This window comes from Heptranchias perlo, chromosome 15, assembly GCF_035084215.1.
Source record: "Heptranchias perlo isolate sHepPer1 chromosome 15, sHepPer1.hap1, whole genome shotgun sequence".
NCBI classification, from domain to species: Eukaryota; Metazoa; Chordata; class Chondrichthyes; order Hexanchiformes; family Hexanchidae; genus Heptranchias; species Heptranchias perlo.
Genome location: NC_090339.1, coordinates 50,240,932 through 50,264,228, shown reverse-complemented (window position 1 = coordinate 50,264,228; position 23,297 = coordinate 50,240,932). Strand labels below are relative to the sequence as shown.

The 23,297-nt window shown below is 42.8% G+C and overlaps 2 protein-coding genes across 2 annotated transcripts in view; one reads left to right on the top strand and one right to left on the bottom strand.

The window, feature by feature from the left end:
* The window catches only part of atg4a (autophagy related 4A, cysteine peptidase), a 39,617-nt gene extending 29,958 nt beyond the window's left edge, over positions 1–9,659 (bottom strand). The window contains exons 1-3 of the mRNA XM_067997212.1: positions 9,594–9,659; positions 4,135–4,245; positions 1,098–1,169 (exon numbers count right to left, since the gene is read on the bottom strand). Coding sequence (XP_067853313.1) covers positions 1,098–1,169; positions 4,135–4,245; positions 9,594–9,624 — 214 coding nt within the window. The 5' untranslated portion in view covers positions 9,625–9,659. The remainder of the gene's footprint in view (positions 1–1,097; positions 1,170–4,134; positions 4,246–9,593) is intronic.
* Positions 9,660–10,108: 449 nt separating this feature from the next.
* Positions 10,109–23,297, top strand: part of psmd10 (proteasome 26S subunit, non-ATPase 10) — a 30,739-nt gene continuing 17,550 nt past the window's right edge. The window contains exons 1-3 of the mRNA XM_067997211.1: positions 10,109–10,279; positions 20,725–20,823; positions 22,884–23,030. Coding sequence (XP_067853312.1) covers positions 10,166–10,279; positions 20,725–20,823; positions 22,884–23,030 — 360 coding nt within the window. The 5' untranslated portion in view covers positions 10,109–10,165. The remainder of the gene's footprint in view (positions 10,280–20,724; positions 20,824–22,883; positions 23,031–23,297) is intronic.

The window sequence follows — 23,297 nt, the reverse complement described above, 5'->3', positions numbered from 1 at the left end:
GCTACAGACAGGAAGGGGGCAAATGGTGAGAACAAATAATAAAATTAAGCCTCCCTATGTTGGGAACTTTTCAGGAGAGCACATGTGCACTAAGAAAGTATTAGGAAGATGGGTCAGCTTGGCTCAGTTGGGAGCAATCTTGCCTCTGAGTTGGAAGATTGTGGGTTCAAATCCCACTCCAGGTCTTAAGCACATAATCTCACTCCAATTTTCTCCCCCAATGCTTCTCTCCTTGAAGACAATTATGCATCCAAGGGTAACGTTCTAAAGGGCAGTACCTCATCCATGTGGCTATTTTCATGCATAAGCCTATTCAGTGAGTATTGGCAGGTCCTTCAAGCTTGGGGATCACCACCCGGGTCCCATCCTAACCCAGCATGCCATTCATCCACATGCATTTACACCTTCATTAGATAGTGATCAAGAACAGTCACGTTGGCCAATTATTTTTACCTTCTCTAGGGATACTTGGGCCAACACCACCCTAGCTGAGACCAGCTGATTCTGCACAGGCTTAAGAGCTAACTGATAATACCAGGAATGGGGCACCTTGCCCCATATATGCCTGCAACAGTTCAAAAAGGTAAACTATTACATGAATGAAATTAGCTGGAGATAGCTGAGCAGAATACATATTATCTCCAATTAGTTCACCTTCCATAAATCATTCCTTCTATGCCAAGCAAGATGCCATTACAGTCTGTCTGAGAAGTGGGAGGCAGTAACAAGCTGTGACAACAGGAGGATGATTAAATGTCCCATTTGTTGGTCTAGGGGGATCTCCACAGGAAGACCCAAGACACAATGCAGTGGGTTGGCAATGTTAGGGTTAAGGGCAGTGAACTTGACCCCCTACATTTAAATGATTGACTGAAGGACAAGCTCAGAAGATAAATGTTAAAGGTGCTATATAAATGCAAGTTGTTGTTGTTGTCCAATCTAGAAAAAAAGAGCACCTCAAAAGTAATATTGGTGGTGGGTGGGTGGGGTCACCACTTCCATTTGGGCCTTTTAATGTTACATCACACGTTGCATTTACCTATTGAGCCACTGGGCAGTGGGTCCCCAGCCATGCTGATTACAGTCAGAATACTCACCAATTGGGGAGAATTTCTTCCTGTACGTAAACCAAAGCCTTGACTGCACGTCTGACAGGAGTTCAGATCTTTCTGTTGGAAGAAAAGGTACCCAGGATCAAGCAACATATTCCCTGCTCTCCCAAGTGATGAAGTACATTTATGGCAACAGCCTTACAGAACTGCTGTAAAGATAAATTGTGCAAGACTAACTGAAGTTACATACCACTGCAATAAGGAATTTACTACACAATGCAATAACACTCCAACTGGAATGATTCATGCTTTACCTGTTTACTATCTATTCAATCCCTTTAGAAAGAAAAGAACCTGCATTTATATAGCACCTTTCACGTTCTCAGGACATCCCAAAGCACTTCAGAACCAATTAAGTACTTTTGAAGTGTATCTACTGTACTTATGTAGGCAAATGTGGCAGCCAATTTGTGCACCGCAAGATCCCATAAGCAGCAATGAGATAGATGACCGGATAATCTGTATTCGCAGTGATGGTTGAGGGATAAATATTGGCAAGGACATCAGGAGAACATCCCTGTTCTTCTTTGAATAGTGCCACGGGATCTTTTACATTAACCCAAGCAGGCACACGGGGCCTTGATTTAATGGCTCATCCAAATGACAGTAAGTGGTCAAGTCTCTGGAGTGGGGCTTGAACCCATGACCTTGTGATTCAGACAAGAATGTTACCACTGAGCTAAAGCTTTCACCTTTAGTATAGTAGTACTATCACTTACAGCTAGATGTATGGAAATAAAGTGCCAGGGTGAACCTGATACAGAAATGTTGCCCCCAAATTTGCCAAACTATTATATATGTTTTGTCTTTGGAGTTATGGAGTTGTCGCCGAGTGACTCGGTGCTGAGAATACTTAAAATTGTTGAGGGAATTCCGGAAGGGAGGAGGGAGAAAATGAAGCTCAGGTGACACAACAGAGAGCACTAAAGCATTTGCTGCAATTTTTTTTAATTTGTTCTCAGGATGTGGGCGTCACTGGCAAGGTTGGCATTTATTGCCCATCCCTAGTTGCCCTGAGAAGGAGGTGGTGGACATATTATAAAATTTTCTTACTTTGTTACCATTGTGCGATCCACAGATTTGCCTGTAACATACACAAAACCAAGGCAAGTTCATGTCACGTTTTTATTTAAAAACACAGATTTTGTATTAAGTGTTTTTTTTAAATCTGGAAATAAAAAGCTGATTCAAGGGGGTGGTGGAATTTGAACGCTCAGTATCTGGATTATTATTCCAGTCCTCTGGATAACTAGTCCAGTAACATAACCACTACACTACCGTATCCAATTATAATCACTATTTAAACTAAGCTGAAAAAAATAAAACTTCAATTATTTTAATTTAATAAAAATTTTTATAAAAATCAATGGGGAAACAATGGAGTATTGAATTTATTCCACAGGTGAAAAAGACTGTCATAACTAACAGCGCTGTTAAAAATAACTTTGCCTTCCATGGTTCTCTGATGTATATTATCTGGACAATGACATTAGTTTGTCTGAGAAATTATTTTCTAGTTTCTGGCATGCATACATAGAATTACATAGAATATGCAGCACAGAAACAGGGCATTTGGCCCAATTTGTCTATGTCGGTGTTTATTCATCACATGAGCCTCCCCTCCTAATTACCTCTTCCCATTCTTCCTCCGTATCCCTCTATTCCCCTCTCACTCATGTATGTATCAAGCCTCTCCTTAAATGCATCAATGCTATCTGCTTCAACCACTCCCATGTGGCAGCGGGTTCCACATTCTCACCAAAGAAATGTGTAAAGAAACTCCTCCTAAATCCTTTATTTAATTTGTATTGATACTTATGCCGTTAGCCAAGTCTTATAACACAGTTTCATGAATGATTCTGTAACACTGGAGTTTTATCTTTGATGATCTGTCTCATTAATTTAGAAGACAAACTTTTGGGGTTGAAGGTGAAATCGCCTTTTCTAAAAAAAAAGCGACTTTCCTCCTCTTCTGCTTGCTTGCAACTTCTTTGCAACACTTGTCTTTCACCTATCCCTGATCCATATACTCCTCCGCTCCCAGATGAAACAAGCTTTCAGTCAATTGGCTTTTGAATGCTTCAACTGAATCAGCATTCATCGGGCTCAGTCTATTCCTAGGGCCCATCTGATTGTTTTGGTGATTCTAATTATTAAAGAGAGTAAAAAGTTTTCCTAGTGTCCTGAGCAACATTCCTCCCTCAGCCCTTGCCACTAAAAAAAAAGGGGCAATCATCTATCTCATGGTTATGTGAAATCACTGCCACAGAACGGCTATTCATTTGCCTACGTAACAAGAGTCACTATTTCAAAAGTAATATGCAGCATTTTTAAATGTTTTGGTGCAGTAAGATGCCAGATTAATGCAAGTATTATCAAACTACTCCTTAGGTTACATTCAGCTTCCTGCTTTGCCAGCTTATAATTACCACCCAACGTATAAGAAGTCATTCAGCATCTGAAAGAGACAAATGGATTTACATTTCAGGCATGACCTTCGTCAAAACAGTTCTGAAATGTCACACCTACATTGTTAGTCTATCTTTCCATTTCAGGTGCCGATCAACCTGCTATATATTTCTGGCATTTTCTGGTTTGATTTCATCTCTTCATCTCTACTCCTAAATCCACACTGCTTTCCAGACTCCTTATTGATTCTTTTTCATTCTGACAAATTGATTTGGATGAACCTTTTGCTTCACTCTTTCCTCCTTCCACTTTGCCCCCCACCCCCCCCCAAAAATAAATACACCTTTTCAAGAGAGCTCTATCTGTGTTGGCACTCAGCTTTATTTGTCAGTAATGCTGTTGCTCTCCATGGAGGTAAAAAGTGAACCACTCATTAGCTTTCCTCACCTGAATTTAAGAACTAACAACCTTCCTCTGCAGAGGTGCATCACTGTTCCCTAGATTGAATGGTCAGTTCAACAAACAACTAAAACCTGGAACCATCTTATCTAGCAAAGCACTGAATCTCACCTGGGATCCAATGTACTTGCTTTATTTACCATACCAACCCTACCTGTTTTTAAGTGATACCCTTTTCCCAGAATCCATGTAGGCTCTTCAGTGTCTGGAAAGTCCTCAAGCAACTCAGAGAAGCCAGGTATTTGATTCTCACATTTGGCCAGAACTGTAGCAATACAAAACAGATGGCACAGTAAAGAATGGCTATTCTTCACAAACAGGTACAAAGATACATAACTGCCAGTAACATTCTTATCTAGCAAACCTGGAAATTTTAAAAAAGCTGGAGTATTGTGTCCAATTCTGGCTACCACACTTTAGGAAGGATGTCAAGGCCTTAGAGAGGATGCAGAGGAGATTTACTAGAATACAGGTGTTCAAAATCATGAAGGGTTTTGATAGGGTAAATCAGGAGAAACCGTTTCCAGTGGCAGAAGGGTCGGTAACCAGAGGACACAGATTTAAGGTCATTGGCAAAAGAACCAGAGGCGAGATGAGGGGAATTTTTTTTGAATGCAGTGAGCTGTTATGATCGGGATTGCACTGGCTGAAAGGGCGGTGGAAGCAGATTCCATAATAATTTTCAAAACGGAATTGGATAACTAACTATGTGAAGGGGAAAAATGTGCAGGGCTATGGGGAAAGAGCAAGGGAATGGGACTAATTGGATAGCTCTTTCAAAGAGCCAGCACTTGTACAATGGGCCGAATGGCCTCCTACTGTGCAGTATCATTCTATGATTAGTAAAAGTGACCACGAAGCTGTCAAAATCATCATAAAAACCCAACAGGTTCACTAATATGCTTTAGGGAAGAAAACATGCCATCCTTACCTAGCCTATAGGTGACTTGAGTCCCACACCAATGTGCTTGACTCTTAACTGCCCTCTGAAGTGGCCTAGCAAGCCACTCAGTTGTATCAAACCTCTACCAGCAGCTCAAGAAGGCAGCCACTACCATCCTTCTCAAGCAACTAGGGATGGGCAATTAATGCCAGCTTTGCCAACAATGCCCATATCCCAAGAATCAATATATATAAAAATCTGCTAGGTTGAACATAATAAAGCTTAACATAAGCTGTGGATCTCATGTTTCTGATTAGAACAAGGTATCAGTCTTGGCTGAGTGGTAGCACTCTAGCCTGAGTCAGAAGATTGTGGGTTCAAGCCCCACTCCAGACACTTGAGCACATAACCTAAGCTGTCAGTGCAATACTGAGGGAATGCTGCACTGTCAGAGGTGCTGCCTTTTGGATGAGACATTTAACCTGCTTTCTTAGATGGTCATAAAAAGATCCCACGGCACTCTTTGAAGGAGCACAGCTATTTGACTGTAGAAGGCATCACTGCCAAATCCAATCCTGTCCTCACTCAGCATTCATGCCATTTCCTGTATCATTCACTACACAGTGATCAGGAAAGGGGACCAAGGTTGATTCTCTCCCCTTCTCAACCCAAGGAAAAACTGTAGCACTGCCTGAGATCAGCTAGCTCAGCAGAGAGCAGAAATTGACCTGGGAGCCTCCTGGTCCACAAAGCTCAATCCATTTACCTACCAATTCATCAGGAAGTTATGTGGTTCAATTTTTTTTATCTCCTTGGCTCTAGTCCCAATTTCAGCTAGCTGCATCCCACTGTTTGTGGAGTTCTTCGGCACTCACATTTATTTATTTTTTTAAATGGAAAAAGAAATGCAATGTTACAAAGTTCTCTCTCTGCCGTAGGCTCAAGAAATGACAGGCATGTAAACAGTAAACGGGTAATATGGGGAGGGGTGGGGCCGATTAGGGATCATAAAGGAGATCTATTCATGGCTGAGTACTTTGCATCTATCTTTACCAAAGAAGAAGATGCTGCCAGAGTCTCAGTAATGGAAGATAAAGTTGAGATACTGGATGGGCTAAAAATTGATAAAGAGGTACTAACTAGAAAGGCTAGCTGTACTTAAAGTAGCTAAGTCACTCGGCCCGGATGGGATGCATCCTAGGTTGCTGAGGGAAGTAAGGGTGGAAATTGCGGAGGTACTGGCCATAATCTTCCAAACATCCGTTGATACAGAGGTGGTGCCAGAGGACTGGAGAATTGCAAATGTTACACCCTTGTTCAAAAAAGGGTGTAAGGATAAACCCAGCAACTATAGGCCTGTCAGTTTAACCTCAGTGGTGGGGAAACTTTTAGAAACGATAATCCGGGACAGAATTAACAGTCACTTGGACAAGTGTGGATTGATTAGGGAAAGCCAACACAGATTTGTTAAAGGCAAATCGTGTTTAACTAACCTGATAAGAGTTTTTTGATGAGGTAACAGAGTAGGTAAATGAGGGTAATGCAGTTAATGTGGTGTATTTGGACTTTCAAAAGACATTTGATAAAGTGCCGCACTGTAGGCTTATCATCAAGACTGCGGCCCATGAAACAAAGGGGGCAGTAGCAACATGGATACAGAATTGGCTAAGGGACAGAAAAGAGAGTAGTGGTGAATGGTTGTTTTTCGGACTGGAGGGAGGTGTACAGTGGTGTTCCCCAGGGGCCGGTGCTGGGACCACTGCTTTTATTGATCTATATTAATGACTTGGACTTGGGTGTACAGGGCACAATTTCAAAATCTGCAGATGACACAAAACTTGGAAGGATAGTAAACAGTGAGGAGGATAGTGATAGACTTCAAGAGGATATAGACAGGCTGGTGGCATGGGCGGACACGTGGCAGATGAAATTTAATGCAGAAAAATGCAAAGTGATACATTTCGGTAAGAAGAACAAGGAGAGGCAATATAAACTAGAGCGCACAACTCTAAAAGGGGTACAGGAACAGAGAGATCTGGGGGTATATGTGCACAAATCATTGAAGGTGGCAGGGCAGGTTGAGAAAGCGGTTAAAAAAGCATACGGGATCCTGGGCTTTATAAATAGAGGCATAGAGTACAAAAATATGGAAGTCATGATGAACCTTTATAAAACACTGGTTCGGAGTATTGTGTCCAGTTCTGGGTACCACACTTTAGGAATTACATGGAGGCCTTAGAGAGGGTGCAGAAGAGATTTACCAGAATGATTCCAGGGATGAGGGACTTTAGTTATGTGGATAGACTGGAGAAGCTGGGGTTGTTCTCCTTGGAACAGAGAAGGTTGAGAGGAGATTTGATAGAGGTACTCAAAATCATGAAGGGTCTAGACAGAGAGAAACTGTTCCCATTGGTGAACAGGTCGAGAACTAGAGGACATAGATTTAAGGTGATTGGCAAAAGAACCAAAGGTGACATGAGGAAAAACTTTCTTACACAGTGAGTGGTTAGGATCTGGAATGCACTGTCCAAGGGGGTGGTGAAGGCAGATTCAATCATGGCCTTCAAAAGGGAACTGGATAAATACTTGAAAGGAAAAAATTTGCAGGGCTACGGGGATAAGGCATGGGAGTGGGACCAGCTGGATTGCTCTTGCATAGAGCCGGCGCGGACTCGATGGACCGAATGGCCTCCTTCCGTGCTGTAACCTTTCTATGATTCTATGAAATGCCTGACCACTCAGTGTTGCTGCAACACATCACAGATAGATTCATCCTCCTGTCTGACTAACTTGATTGAACTTTTTGAGCAGGTAACAAGGAAGGTCGATGAGGGTAACGCATTTGATGTGGTCTACATAGATTTTAGCAAGGCTTTTGACAAGGTCCCACATGGCAGACTGGTGAAAAAAGTAAAAGCCCATGGGATCCAATGGGAAGTGGCTAGTTGCATCCAAAATTGGCTCACTGGCGGGAAGCAAAGGGTAATGGTTGATGGGTGTTTTTGCGTCTGGAAGGCTGTTTCCAGTGAGGTCACGCAAGGCTCAGTACTAGGTCCCTTTCTTTTTGTGGTATATGTTAATGATTTGGACTTGAATGTGGGGGGCTTGATCAAGAAGTTTGCAGATGATACAAAAATTGACCGTGTGGTTGATAGCGAGGAGGAAAACTGTAGACTGCAGGAAGATGACAATGGACTGGTCAGGTGGGCAGAAAAGTGGCAAATGGAATTCAATTCAGAGAAGTGTGAGGTAATGCATTTGGGGAGGACAAACATGGCAAGGGAGTACACAATAAATGTGAGGATACTGAAAGGTGTAGAGGAATGAAGGAACCTTGGAGAGCATGTCCACAGATCCCTGAAGGTAGCAGGACAGGTAGATAAAGTGGTTAAAAAGGCATACGGGATACTTTCCTTTATTAGCCAAGGCATGTAATATAAGAGCAGGGGGGTTATACTAGAACTGTATAAAACGTTGGTTAGGCCACAGCTTGAGTACTGCGAACAGTTCTGGTCACCACATTACAGGAAAGATGTGATTGCACTAGAGAGGGTAGAGAAGAGATTTATGAGGATGTTGCCAGGGCTGGAGAATTTTTGCTATGAGAAAAGATTGGATAGGCTGGGTTTTTTTCCTTCGAACAGAGGAGGCTGAGGGGAGATTTAATTGAGGTATGTAAAATTATGCTAGGACTAGATGGAGTGGATAGGGAGGACCTATTTCCCTTAGCAGATGGGGTCAGTGACCAGGGGCATAGATTTAAAGTAATTGGTAGAAGGATTAGATGGGAGCTGAGGAGAAAAAAGGGTGTAGAAACCCTCAACTCATTTAAAGAGTACTTGGATGTGCACTTGAAGTGGCGTAACCTACATGGTTACGGACCAAGTGCTGGATAGTGGGATTAAGCTGGATAGTTCTTTTTCGGCCAGCAAGGACACGATGGGCCGAATGGCCTCCTTCTGTGCCATAACTTTCTATGACTCTATGATAAGCATATTTTTAACGCTATCAAGCGCACCCTAACCACGTTTTGATTCAATAAACATTGGCAAGAATGTAGCAATACGACAGCTGTGGTCAATTCTCACAAGCTGTCAAAAGGGTCAACCCAGGGCACCAAGAATCAATCTTAGAACAGAGGATATCATTACTATTTGGATCCAAGTCACTTTATTTTAAGTTCAGGACTTCATGTCATTGTGAAATGAATAGTGAACACGGTTTCGTTATCTTGACATCACATTTAAGATACGCACATCACAAGCTTGATTCACTTTAAAGATTTATCAAACTTTATAATAACAAATATAAATGAGCAAACACAAAAGAAAGTTGAGCAGATGAAGCGCATTGATAAGAAGCCGCTCCTTTGAACGTTTTAACAAATAAACAATCCAGCTGACATCAGCTGAAATCTGAGATCACAGGGCTTCTTTTAGCTGCAGTATACGAAACATAGTAAACCATGAATTATCAGATTCAAATAAATGATCACAATAGTAACCGTAATCATCCTGGAGATTTGAGACCATCCCAACAACACTGATTGTTACAATAGTTATTGTGGCCTGAAAACAACCAGAAGTGGAGTTGCACTCACAGCTTTTATTTACAATGTACCTACCGACAACTTTTTTCAAACAACATTGAATCAACTTAGAAACGACGCTTAATAATAGGAAGGTTGAGATACTTTTGGTATAGTTTTGTTACAACAGCTAAGACGTTACCTGCCTCCATTCTCAGCTCTGTCAGTGTCATCACAGGATCAGATAAATGCGCCTGCGCAGTACGCGCAGTGCCTTCTGGTTAATGTAGTTCTCCTGCCCCTTTCGCCTTTGTTCGCCTCATGAAATTGTGAACTACAGCTCCCAGAATGCATCGGGCCTGACAGTGACGTACTACCCGGTATGAGCTGGCGATGCTTGAAGTCCCGCCTCCGTTGCTAGGGCTCAGAAAATTAGGGGGACCGAGAGACGGCTGATTTCTTTAATCAATAACGGCAAGCCTTTCACTCCATTGGTCAATTACAGCTTACTGCCCCCGGAGTGTGTGGGAAGTTGTAGGAGATTCAACGTACAAATCGCTGCGGCATTGCCCGGTGTGTTTTTCTCAATCTGATTGGTCACTGGAGGTCCGCATGCATTTGAATGACAGGCCGGGGAGGGGGCGTGGCGAAGGACCTGAATGATAGGCGGGGGCGTGGCGAAGGGCTGACGAATCGGACGTCCGTCATATTGAGTGTCAGTCGAGGGGCGGGACTTCTGGTCACCTCTTGTTGCTATGAGAGTGATTCAGCAATATGGACGGTGTAGTGTCCAATGTGGAGATTTGCAACCTGGCTTATATAGGGGACTTGGAGCAGCTTAAGACTCATATCCTGTCCAACAAGAGCCTAGCTACAAAAACTGACCAAGTAAGCAAACCAGTTCAATGTTATATTGCCAAAAGGTCGGGTGCGCCAGTTCTTCATAATATGGATTGCTTTTGGGGCCCTAAAGTTTCATTTGCAGTTCCATTGGGGATTGGTACTCTATAATCTTTGGGAGAGAGACTCTTTTCTTCATGGTTCACTGCAGAATGTATGTAATGCTGAGTTATTAGGTTGCTTGGAGTAATTCAGTGCCTTTGTCTTTGAGCAGCTGCACCCTTTGGTTGGCCACAGACACTGATCCTCACTGGGGGTCTCAGCTCTCGTGTATAGCTAACTCCCTATGGTTGCCTGTGCACTGATGATGGCCAATCCCTGGGCAAAACTAGATGAAGGAAGCTGGCATAGAGGAATACCTGCCCTCCAGTGTATAAGCTTGCAGTGGTGGATCCAGTATGAGAATCTTCATCTTGAAAGTTCAGCAGCAGTGAAGATGCTGTATCAAAGACTCTTCAAGGAACTAGGGCGTCAACTCAGGCACAAGATGTTAGGAACATAGGAACAGGAGTAGGCCATTCAGCCCCTCGAGCCCATTCCACCATTTGATAAGATCATGGCTGATCTGTGATCGAACTCCTTTGGCCCATATCCCTTAATACCGTTGATTGGCCAAAAGCTATCTATTTCAGATTTAAAATTAGCAATTGAGCTAGCATCAGTTGCCATTTGTGGAAGAGAGTTCCAAACTTCTACCACCCTTTGTGTGTAGAAGTGTTTTCTAATCACGCTCCTGAAAGGTCTGGCTCTAATTTTTAGACTGTGCCCCCTACTCCTAGAATCCCCAACCAGCAGAAATAGTTTCTCTCTCTCCACCCTATATATTTCCCTTAATATCTTATAAACTTCGATCAGATCACCCCTTAACCTTCGAAACTCCAGAGAATACAACCCCAATTTGTGTAATCTCTCCTCGTAACTTAACCCTTGAAGTCCGGGTATCATTCTAGTAAACCTACGCTGCACTCCCTCCAAGGCCATTATGTCCTTCCGAAGGTGCAGTGCCCAGAACTGCTCACAGTACTCCAGGTGCGGTCTAACCAGGGTTTTGTATAGCTGCTGCATAACTTCTGCCCCCTTGTACTCCAGTCCTCGAGATATAAAGGCCAGCATTCCATTAGCCTTATTGATTATTTTCTGCACCTGTTCATGACACTTCAATGATCTATGTACCTAAACCCCGAAGTCCCTTTGGACATCCACTGTTTTTAACTTTTTACCATTTAGAAAGTACCCTGTTCTATCCTTTTTTGGTCCAAAGTGGATGACCTCACATTTGCCTACATTGAATTCCATTTGCCACAGTTCTGCCCATTCACCTAACTTATCAATATCGCTTTGTAATTTTATGTTTTCATCTACACTGCTTACAATGCCACCAATCTTTGTGTCATCGGCAAACTTAGATATGAGACTTTCTATGCCTTCATCTAAGTCGTTAATAAATATTGTGAATAATTGAGGCCCCAAGACAGATCCCTGCGGGACTTCACTAGTCACATCCTGCCAATGTGAGTACCTTCCCGTTATCCCTACTCTCTGTCGCCTTTCGCTCAGCCAACTTCCTAACCAAGTTCATACTTTTCCCTCGATTCCATGGGCTTCTATCTTAGCTAACAGTTTCTTATGTGGGACTTTTTCAAATGCCTTCTGGAAGTCCATATAAATATCATCCATTGACATTCCTCTGTCCACTACTTTAATCAGCTCTTCAAAAAATTCAATCAGGTTTGTCAGGCATGACCTATCTTTCACAAATCTATGCTGGCTCTCTCTGATTAACTGAAAATTTTTGAGGTGTTCAGTCACCCTATCCTTAATTATAGAGTCCAGCATTTTCCCCATAACAGATGTTAGGCTAGCTGGTCTATAATTCCCTGGTTTCTCTCTCCTTTCTTAAAAAGCAGAGTGACGTGAAATTTTCCAATCTAGAGGGACAGTTCCTGAATCTAGAGAACTTTGAAAAATTATAGTTAGGGCATCAGCAATGTGCTCACCTACTTCCTTTAAACCCTGGGATGGAAACCATCTGCTCCTGGGGATTTGTCACTCTCTAGAGCTATTATTTTCTTCATTACTGTTGCTTTACTTATGTTAATTTTATTGAGTCTCTGTCCCTGATTCAATATTAGTTTTCTTGAGATTTCCGGCATGCTATCCTTTTTTTTGACTGTAAATACTGACGCAAAGTAATTATTCAACATGTCTGCCATTTCCCCATTGCCAATGACAATATCCCCACTTTCAGTTTTTAAGGGGCCAACACTGCTCCTGACCACCCTCTTTTCCCTAATATAACTATAAAAGTTCTTTGTATTGGTTTTGATAGCCCTTGCAAGTTTCTTTTCATATTCTCTCTTTCTTTTTGTAGCTCTTACTATCTGTTTTGTGACCCTTTGTTGATCTTTGTATCTTTCCCATTTGCCAGGATCTGTGCCATTTTTTGCCTTATTGTATGCCCTTTGGCTTTCTGCTGTGGCTAGCTACAGCCGTCCTTACTCTGCTTTGCTCCTGCAGCCAAGTTAGTGTGGTAGATCTCTGTGTTCATCTTCCTCAATCTAATAATTACAAACAGGCTCTTGTTTGGGCCAAATTTCATAGCAATGGACTGGTAACAAAGCAATAGATGTAGATTGCATGAGCAGGTGTAATTGTCAACATAGGAACAGAAGTAGGCCATTCAGTCCCTCAAGCCTGTTCTGTCATTCAATGAGATCATGGCTGATTTGTATCCTAACTTCATCCACCTGCCTTGGCTCCATATCCCTTAATACCCTTGGCTAGCAAAAATCTATCTACCTCAGATTTAAAATTATTAATTGAGCTAGCATCTACTTCTTTTTATGGAATAGAGTTCCACACTTATACCACTCCTTGCACGAAGAAGTGTTTCCTAACTTCTCTCCTGAATGGCCTGGCTCTGATTTTAAGGTTATGTCCCCTTGTCCTAGACTCCCCCCACCAACTGAAAATGTTTCTCTCCATCCTGTCAATTCCTTTCAAAATCCTAAAAACCTCAATCAAACCACCCCTTAACCTTCTATATTCCAGGGACTATAATGCTAGTTTATGTAATATCTCCTCATAATTTAGCCCTTGGAGCCCTGACAACATTCTGGTGAATCTGCACTGCTCTCCTTCCAAGGCCAGTATATCCTTTCTAGGGTGCAGTGCCCAGAACTGTACACAGATGTGATCTAACCAGGGCAACTTGCATATTGAAGTGATCGTAGATTTTGGCAGTATCTTGGATGTCTGAGTAGCTGTTTTTAGGGTGGACTTCATCCTGAATAGGGTGGGGGCTAGAAATGGTGCCTTAAAGAAAGTACTCACTGCAGCTACCCTGGCCAGCTTGCTGTGGCTCATGAGTCATATCTAAAATAGTTAAGACAATGGATAAGAAAGTTATTTTGCATTGCATCATGGAATGTCTGCACCCTAATAGATAGATAGCAGCTCTCTGACCTGCAGATGGACTGGACTGGTTGCCAGAAAGCTGGCTTGATACAGTATGGACATTGCTGTCTTTGGCAAAACCAGCCAACAAATTATTAGCTTACCAAGGCAAGTGAACATACATCCTTCTGGAAAGGGAAAGCAACAGAGGACTGGTATGAGTTTGTTTTTGGATTTTACATCATTTTCAACCTTGCGATCAGACTGGAAAACCTTCCCAAAGACATCAGCAAGGTCAAACTACCATTGGTGCCTATGGCATGAATTGTTTGACATAGTGAGCACAAAGAGAAATTCTAGGAAGACATGCATTAGACAAAATGCACTCGCAACCTCTGGACATATCCTCATTCAAGTCTATTTGCTGGTATTACTGTAGGACACTGATTCCACAAGATTCTGTCTTGCAGCATAACCAATTGTGAGGTACCTTCTCAAAGGCTTTCTGAAAATCCAAGTAGACAATGTCTACTGGGATACCCTGATCCACTAACCTAACCTCTTCAAAAATTTCTATCAAATTCATAAGGCCTGACTGTGTTTCCAGAAGTCATGTTGAATGTCTCTGATGACTCCTTCTTTATCCTGATGATAGAGTATCTCTTATGATCCCTTCAAGCATCTTACCTATAACTGACGTCAGACTAATAGGAAGCAAAATACTGTGGATGCTGGAGAAACTCAGCAAGTCAGGCAGCATCTGTGGAGGAAGAAACAGAGTTAACGTTTCAGGTCAAAGACCTTTTGTCAAAACTGGAAGATATTAAGAGTTAAAGTTTTTGAGCAAGTACAGAGCCAGGGAAAGGGGGGGAGGGAGGGGAGGAAAGAACAAAAGGGACGGTCTGTGATAGGGTAGAGGGCACGAGTGATTTAAATGACAAAAGGGATGATGGTGCAAGGCAAGGAAGATGGTAACGGGAGAGGTTAAGAAACAAAAGATTGATCAGGAGTGGCTGTAAATGGCAGCAGCAGAACCATTACCAGCACTAGATGACCGAAAAAATGGGAGCAGTGATTATGATCTGAAGTTATTGAAATCAATGTTGAGTCCGGAAGGTTGTACGGTGCCTAAACGAAAGATGAGGTGCTGTTCCTCGAGCTTACGTTGAGCTTCATTGGAACAGCATAAGAGGCCGAGGTCAGAGTAGGAGTAGGAGTGGGAAGGGGAATTAAAATGGCAAGCAACCGGCAGGTCGGGGTCATGCTTGCGGAGGTGTTCAGCAAAGCGGTCGCCCAATTTGCGTTTGGTCTCCCCAATGTAGAGGAGACTGCATTGTGTGCAGCCAATACAGTATACTAATTTGAAAGAAGTACAAGTAAACTGCTGTTTCACCTGGAAGGAGTGTTTGGGGCCTTGGACGGTGGGAAGGGGCTGGTGTTGCATCTCCTGCACTTGCACGGGAAGGTGCCGTGGGGAGGAGAGCGGGTGATGAAAGAGTGGTCTAGGGTGTCGCGTAGGGAGCGGTCCCTTCGGAATGCTGAAAGGGGAGGGGAAGATGTGTTTGGTGGTGGGATCACGCTGGAGGTGGCAGAAATGGCAGAGGATGATATGTTGAATGTGGAGGATGGTGGGGTGGAAGGTGAGGACAAGGGGGGCCCGATCATGGTTCTGGGAGGGAAGGGAAGGGGTGAGGGCAGAAGTGCGGGAAATAGGACAGACCCGGTTGAGGGCCTCGTCAACTGTAGTGGAGGGGAATCCTCGGTTGAGGAAAAAGGAAGACATATCGGAAGCACTAGCGCGGAAGGTGGTATCGTCAGAGCAGATGTGACGAAGACGGAGAAACTGGGAGAAGGGAATAAAGTCCTTACAGAAAGCAGAGTGGGAGAAAATGTAATTAAGGTAGCTGTGGGAGTTGGTGGGCATATGATAGATATTGGTTGACAGCCTATCTCCAGAAATGGAGATTGAGAAGTTGAGGAAGGGAAGGGAAGAGTCGGAGATGGACCATGTAAAGGTGAGGGAAGGGTGGAAATTGGAAGCGAAGTTGATGAAATTTTCCAGTTTGGGGCGAGAGCAGGAAACGGCACCAATACAGTCATCAATGTACCAACCTTCCGCACTCAACGTTGATTTCAGTAACTTCAGATTATAACCACTGCTCCCATTTTTTCGGTCAGTTAGTGCTGGTAATGATTCTGCTGCTGCCATTTACAGCCACTCCTGTTCAATCTTTTGTTTCTTAACCTGTCCCATTACCACCTTCCTTGCCTTGCACCATCATCCCTTTTGTCATCATTGTCTGCCCTATCACAGACCGTCCCTTTTGTTCTTTCCTCCCCTCCCTCCCCCCACTTTCCCTGGCTCTGCACTTGCTCAAAAACTTTAAATCTTTTAACATCTTCCAATTCTGATGAAAGGTTTAGACCTGAAACATTAACTTTGTTTCTTTCTCCACAGATGCTGCCTGACTTGCTAAGCTTCTCCAGCATTTTCTGTTTTTATGTCTGGCTAATGGGCTTAATCGGGCTTGTCGCCCTTTTTGAAAATCGGAATTACATAGCCATCCTTCCAATCCAAGGGAAAAATCCTAGATTCTAGTGAGCTGTTAAAGATATGGACAAGGGGCTTTTAAAGAACACATCCCAATTCTTTAATCACCCTCGAGTGAATGTCATCTGAACCAGCAGCCCGATTTGTAATAAGGTTCCTTGTTCTGTCTAATATGATATCCTCAACTATTTTAATGTTTACAATTTCATATCTGCAGTGCTGCCCATAGCAGGTAGTTGAGCACCATTCACAGGAGTGAAGACTGTTGCGAAGTAATCATTTAACGCCACTGCCACACCTTGGGAGTCCACGTGAATCTGTCCTAAGGTGTCTTTCAGTGGCTGTATAGAGACTTTAATGGTCTTCTGACTCCCAAAGTTTTTTTTTATTCGTTCACGGGATGTGGGCGTCGCTGGCAAGACCGGCATTTATTGCCCATCCCTAATTGCCCTCGAGAAGGTGGTGGTGAGCCGCCGCCTTGAACCGCTGCAGTCCGTGTGGTGACGGTTCTCCCACAATGCTGTTAGGAAGGGAGTTCCAGGATTTTGACCCAGCGACAATGAAGGAACGGCGATATATTTCCAAGTCGGGATGGTGTGTGACTTGGAGGGGAACGTGCAGGTGGTGTTGTTCCCATGCGCCTGCTGCCCTTGTCCTTCTAGGTGGTAGAGGTCGCGGGTTTGGGAGGTGCTGTCGAAGAAGCTTTGGCAAGTTGCTGCAGTGCATCCTGTGGATGGTGCACACTGCAGCCACAGTGCGCCGGTGGTGAAGGGAGTGAATGTTTAGGGTGGTGGATGGGGTGCCAATCAAGCGGGCTGCTTTATCTTGGATGGTGTCGAGCTTCTTGAGTGTTGTTGGAGCTGCACTCATCCAGGCAAGTGGAGAGTATTCCATCACACTCCTGACTTGTGCCTTGTAGATAGTGGAAAGGCTTTGGGGAGTCAGGAGGTGAGTCACTCGCCGCAGAATACCCAGCCTCTGACCTGCTCTCGTAGCCACAGTATTTATATGGCTGGTCCAGTTAAGTTTCTGGTCAATGGTGACCCCCAGGATGTTGATGGTGGGGGATTCGGCGATGGTAATGCCGTTGAATGTCAAGGGGAGGTGGTTAGACTCTTGTTGGAGATGGTCATTGCCTGGCACTTATCTGGCGCGAATGTTACTTGCCACTTATGAGCCCAAGCCTGGATGTTGTCCAGGTCTTGCTGCATGCAGGCTCGGACTGCTTCATTATCTGAGGGGTTGCGAATGGAACTGAACACTGTGCAGTCATCAGCGAACATCCCCATTTCTGACCTTAGTAGTTAAAGAAAGCTTTTGCAATTTGCTACCGCAATGGTCTACTATCTTCTTCTGCATTAACCTCTTAGTTGTTCCAATAACTGCTTTTGTTTCCCTTAATTATGCAAAGTATTTGTCTCTATTCTCCTGTGAGTTCAATACTCCTCATAACAATCATTAGCAACCGTTACAGCAAGGAAATCACTGACTTCTCATTACAACTTTTCTCAAACACTGCTTTGCCCGCAGTACGCACAAGCAGTGCCGTACCCACCGGTGAAGCAACAGTGGCAGACACTTCAGTGTTTTTTATTAGTTATTGTAATAAAGGTACTCCTGATGTCTTAGAAGCATTATAAAATCATAGAATGATACAGCACAGAAGGAGATCATTTGGCCCATCTTGCCTATGCCGGCTCTCTGAAAGAACCATCCAATTAGTCCCACTCTCCTTCAGCCCTGCAAATTTTTCCCCTTCAAGTATTTATCCAATTCCCTTTTGAAAGTTATTATTGAATCTGCTTCCACCACCCTTTCAGGCAGTGCATTCCAGATCATAACAACTCGTGTAAAACATTTTTTCCTCATGTTGCTGCTAATTCTTTTGCCAATTTCCTTAAATCTATGTCCTCTGGTTACCAACCCTTCTGCCATTGGAAACAGTTTTTCCTTATTTACTTATCAAAAATCTTCATGATTTTGAACACCTCTGTCAAATCTCCCTTAACCTTCTCTGCTTTAAGGAGAACAACCCCAGTTTCTCTAGTCTTTCCACTTAACTGAAGTCTTTCATCCCTGGTACCATTCTAGTAAATCTCCTCTGCATCCTCTCTAAAGCTTAGATATCCTTCCTAAAGTGTGGTGTGCAGAATTGGCCACAGTGTTCCAGCTGGGGCCTAATTTGTGTTTAATAAAAGTTTAGCATAACTTCCTTGCTTTTGTACTCTGTGCCTCTATTTATAAAGCCAAGGAACCCGTATGCCTTTTTAACAGCCTTCTCAACTTGTCCTGCCACCTTCAAAGACTTGTGAACGTTCACCCCCAGGTCTCTCAGTTCCTGCACCCCATTTAAAATTGTACCATTTAGTTTATGTTGCATCTCCTTGTTCTTCCTACCAAAATGAATCACTATTAGTACTGTAATAGATAATCCTTAAACCTTGAGGCTTGTCAAGTGAAAGTTTTTTTTTCCCAAAGCAATTGCTTGGCCTGGCGTACAGAGTCCCTTGCAGTTGCTGTTGATTGATACAAGATTTGTGTTGTCAGATGTGGCTCAGTGGTAGCACTCTCGCTTCCGAGTCAGAATGTTGAGATCAAGTCCCACTTCAAAGACTTGAGCATGTAATCTAGGCTGACGCTCCAGTGCAAAACTGAGGGAATGCTGTACTGTCAGAAGTGCCATCTTTCGAATGAGAAATTAAACCGGGAACCCGACTGCTCTCTCAGGTGGACATAAAATATCAAATGACACTATTTGAAGAAGAGTGGGGGTGTTTGCTAAGTGTCCTGGCCAATATATATCCCTTAACCAACATCACTTTTAAAGCAAAAATATTATCTTCTCATTATCTCCTTGTTGTTTGTGGGACCTTGCTGTGCACAAATTGGCTGCATGTTTCCCTACACTACAACTGTGACTACACTTCAAAAGTATTTCATGGGCTGTAAAGCACTTTGGAATGCAAGTTCTTTCTGCTTTCTTTCTTTTTATGTACAGTAATGGATATCCCTGAAATTCTCTATACCTCTCCTTTAAGATGCTCCTTAAAACCTACACCTGTGACCAATATCTCCTTATGTGGTTTGGTGTCATATTTTGTTTGATAACCCTCCTATGTAGCGCCTAGGGATGTTTTACTATGTTAAAGGCACTATATAAATGCAAGTTTGTTGTTATAATTTACAGTAAATCTGTGAGGATTATTTATATGAACTATGTGGTTTCAACATGAGAGGGTCGATGAGGGTAGTGTATTTGATGTAGTCTACATGGATTTTAGTAAGGCTTTTGACAAGGTCCCACATGGCAAACTGGTCAAAAAAGGACAAGTCCATGGGATCCAAGGGAGAGTGGCAAGTTGGATCCAAAATTGGCTCAGTGGCAGGAAGCAAAGGGTAATGGTCGGAGTATTTTTGTGATTGGAAGGCTGGGGTTTCGCAGGGCTCAGTACTAGGTTCCTTGCTTTTTGTGATATATATTAATGATTTGGTCTTAAATGCAGGGGGCATGTTTAAGAAGTTTGCAGATGATACAAAAATTGGCTGTGTGGTTGATAGGAGGAAAGCTGTAGACTGCAGGAAGATATCAATGGGCTGGTCAGGTGGGCAGAAAAATGGCAAATGGAATTCAATCTGGAGAAGTGTGAGGTAATGTATTTTGGGAGGGCAAATAAGGCAAGGGAGTACACAATAAATGGGAGGATACTGAAAGATGTAGAGGAAGTGAGGGATCTTGGAATGCATGTCCACAGACCCCTGAAGGTAGTAGGACAGATGGATGAGATGGTTAAGAAGGCATATGGAATACTTTCCTTTATTAGCCGAGGCATAGAATGTAAGAGCAAGGGAGGTTATGCTGGAACTGTATAAAACACTGGTTAGGCCACAGCTTGAGTACTGTGTACAGTTCTGGTCACCACATTACAGGAAGGATGTGATTGCACTAGAGAGGGTACAGAGGAGATTTACAAGGATGTTGCCAGGACCAGAGAATTTTAGCTATGAGGAAAGATTGGATCGGCTGGGGATGTTCTCTTTGGAACAGAGGAGGCTGAGGGGTGATTTAATTGAGGTATACAAAATTATGAGGGGCCTAGATAGAGTGGATAGGAAGGACCTATTTCCCCTAGCATAGAGGTCAATAACCAGGGGACATGGATTTAAAGTGATTGATAGAAGGATTAGAGGGGAGCTGAAGAAAAATATTTTCACCCAGTGGGTGGTGGGGGTCTGGAACTCACTGCCTGAAAGGGTGGTAGAGGCAGAAACCCTCAACTCATTTAAAAAGTACCTGGATGTGCACCTGAAGTGCCGTGACCTACAGGGTTACAGACCAGGTGCTGGAAAGTGGAATTAGGCTGGGTGGCTCATTTTCGGCTGACACGGAAGCAATGGGCTGAATGGCTTCCTGTGCAGTAAATTTTCTATGATTCTAAGAAATAAATAATTTGAAATAATCTTTCTTTTTCCTGTCCCATTTGCTCAGGATAACAGGACAGCATTACATTGGTCATGCTCGGCCGGACACAAGGATATTGTAGACTTTCTGCTAAGTCTCGGAGTACCAGTAGATCCTAAAGATGACGTGAGTAGAGTTGGTTAATTTGTGTTGAAACTCTCTCTTATTGTTCACTGCTGCAGTCCATTCTACAATTCTCAACCTTGTGTTCAAATCCTTCCATTGCCTCACCCCTCCCTATTTCTGTAACCTCCTCCAACCCTACAATCCTCCGAGAACGCTGCGTTCCTCTAAGTCTAGCCTCTTGCCATCTCTATTCCTTCACCTCATTATTGGCGACTGTGCCTTCAGCTGTCTAGGTCCTAAGCTCTGGAATTCAACCCCATCCATCTCTTCCTTTGAGACTCTCCTTAAAACCTACCTCTTTGACCAAGCTTTTGGTCACCTGTCCTAATATCTCTGTGGCTCGGTGTCGAGTTTTGTCAGATTACGCTCCTATGAAGGACCTTGGAGCATTTTACCACGTTAAAAACGCTACATAATTGCAAGTTGTTATTATGTATGGCTGTATTTTCATGGGTTGTATGGTCTCCATAAAATCACATTTCCTGAAGTTAGTGTAAAACCACATTAATAAATAAAAGTGACTCTGCATCCCATGAAAAACAGGCAGTTCTAAATATGAGGGAAGGTTTCTTCCGAGTAGTAAGTAGCAAAATGGTAAACCCATTCTTTATAAACAGGCTTATGATTTATTTATACAAAACTAACAGGCAATAGATTCCCTATATGAATTGTATTGCAGGGGTTGACAGAACTTTAACCCTTACCTGTTTAAAAACCTTAGGGTCTTTACTGTTAAATGTCCTCTTTGTATAGAAGAAAGGTAATGCAGCTTATGTGGGGAGGGGAGGGAGGAACTATGTTAGTGCGGATTGGTAACGGATCTTGGATTGATACTATGTTTAATATACTTCGAACACTAATCTTTGCTTTTAATTGGGCCCAAAACTCTACATATCTAAAACAGTCACTTTTATTTATAAGTCTCCACTACTAAAGCATAGAACGATCTACTGAAACAAATCACATTTAGGAGCATTCATTTCTTTTAGATGAATTTTGCATAAATCAAAGTAGGATTTATAGTGTTGAAAAATTGAACATTTTTCCATCTTTGGCACCACATACAGTGTTAAGCACTCCTAGGCCTTTGAGATGTGGAATAAAGCTCCCTCTACCAAGTAGCATGAATGTGCTTTAACTCTAACATCAAAAGTGCAACCTTACCCTTCCAGTATCAGACTTCTGTTTTCCAATCCAACTATTTTTGTGACTTCTCTCAGTGAGCTTGCCAAGTGATAATTTTGCCAAGTTCTGGTGTTTTTTTAAAAAAATGTCCTATTCAAAAACAAGATCCTGCCTTCTGCAGTATCTCAATTGCACTAGGGAAGTCCTTTCACCTCTTCCCAGTTGGATCTCTACTCACTATAATGGTCCTAAGTGAAATGAGTTTGGGCAGTCTAAACCAATTTCTTGCTCTATAACACAGAAGTATCCAATTATGGAGAAAGATTCACTAGGTTGTCATCTACACTCATATCATAAGAGGGTGCTCAAGAGAATTAAGTCACATTTTTGGGGCAGATTACAGAGAAGCCTTGATCTTGCATCCAATTGTAATATTTGGTCTGAGAACATCCATTACTGGGACTCAGTTTAAAAATCTAGCCCTGAACAGTACAAATTTTCAATTCTATGTAATATTTTAACAAAAGTTAAATAGTAAGTCTAGAATTCTAAAAAGGAAAAACTGCAAATGTTGAAAATCTGAAATAAAAGACAGAAAATGCTGGAAATACATAGGGCAGTCAGCAGCTGTAAACAGAAAAGATGGGTTACGATTATAATCAATCTGATAAAGGGTGTACGTACATCTGCATTTTTTTTCTTGATAGTTGCTGACTGACCTGTATATTTCCAGCATTTTCTGTTTCTTAAGTCTAGAATTCTATTCAAGGGATATGGGGATCGGGCGGGAAAGTGGAGTTGAGGTTGAAGATCAGTCATGATCTTATTGAATGGTACAGCAGGCTCGAGGGGCTGTATGGCCTACTCCTCCTATTTCTTGTGTTCTATTGAGCCCTTGAACTGGTGTGCTGATTGACGGTTTTTATTTTTTATAGGTCGGCTGGACTCCCCTCCACATTGCTGCATCAGCAGGTCGAGAGGAAATCGTGAAGGTGCTGATTGATAAAGGAGCACAGGTCAATGTTGTCAATCAGAATGGTTGCTCACCGCTGCACTATGCCGCCTCTCGAAACCGATATGAGGTATTGGACTAACGTTTAAATATATTGAGTCAATTTCTATTTAGTCAATATCCTATTTTATTTTTGCTCACTTCCCCATCTCTCCTGAGGTGATGATTCATATTGGATTGTGGTTCCCTGAACACCCACAGCCCTCTGATACTCACTTGTGATCGAGGTTTAGAGTACGTTAATGAGCCCTTTCAACCATTTCACTGCACTCTCTGTAAGCAGATCTCATATCCTCTACATTGCACAAACTGCAGCCTCTCAGATTTCAGTCCCTGT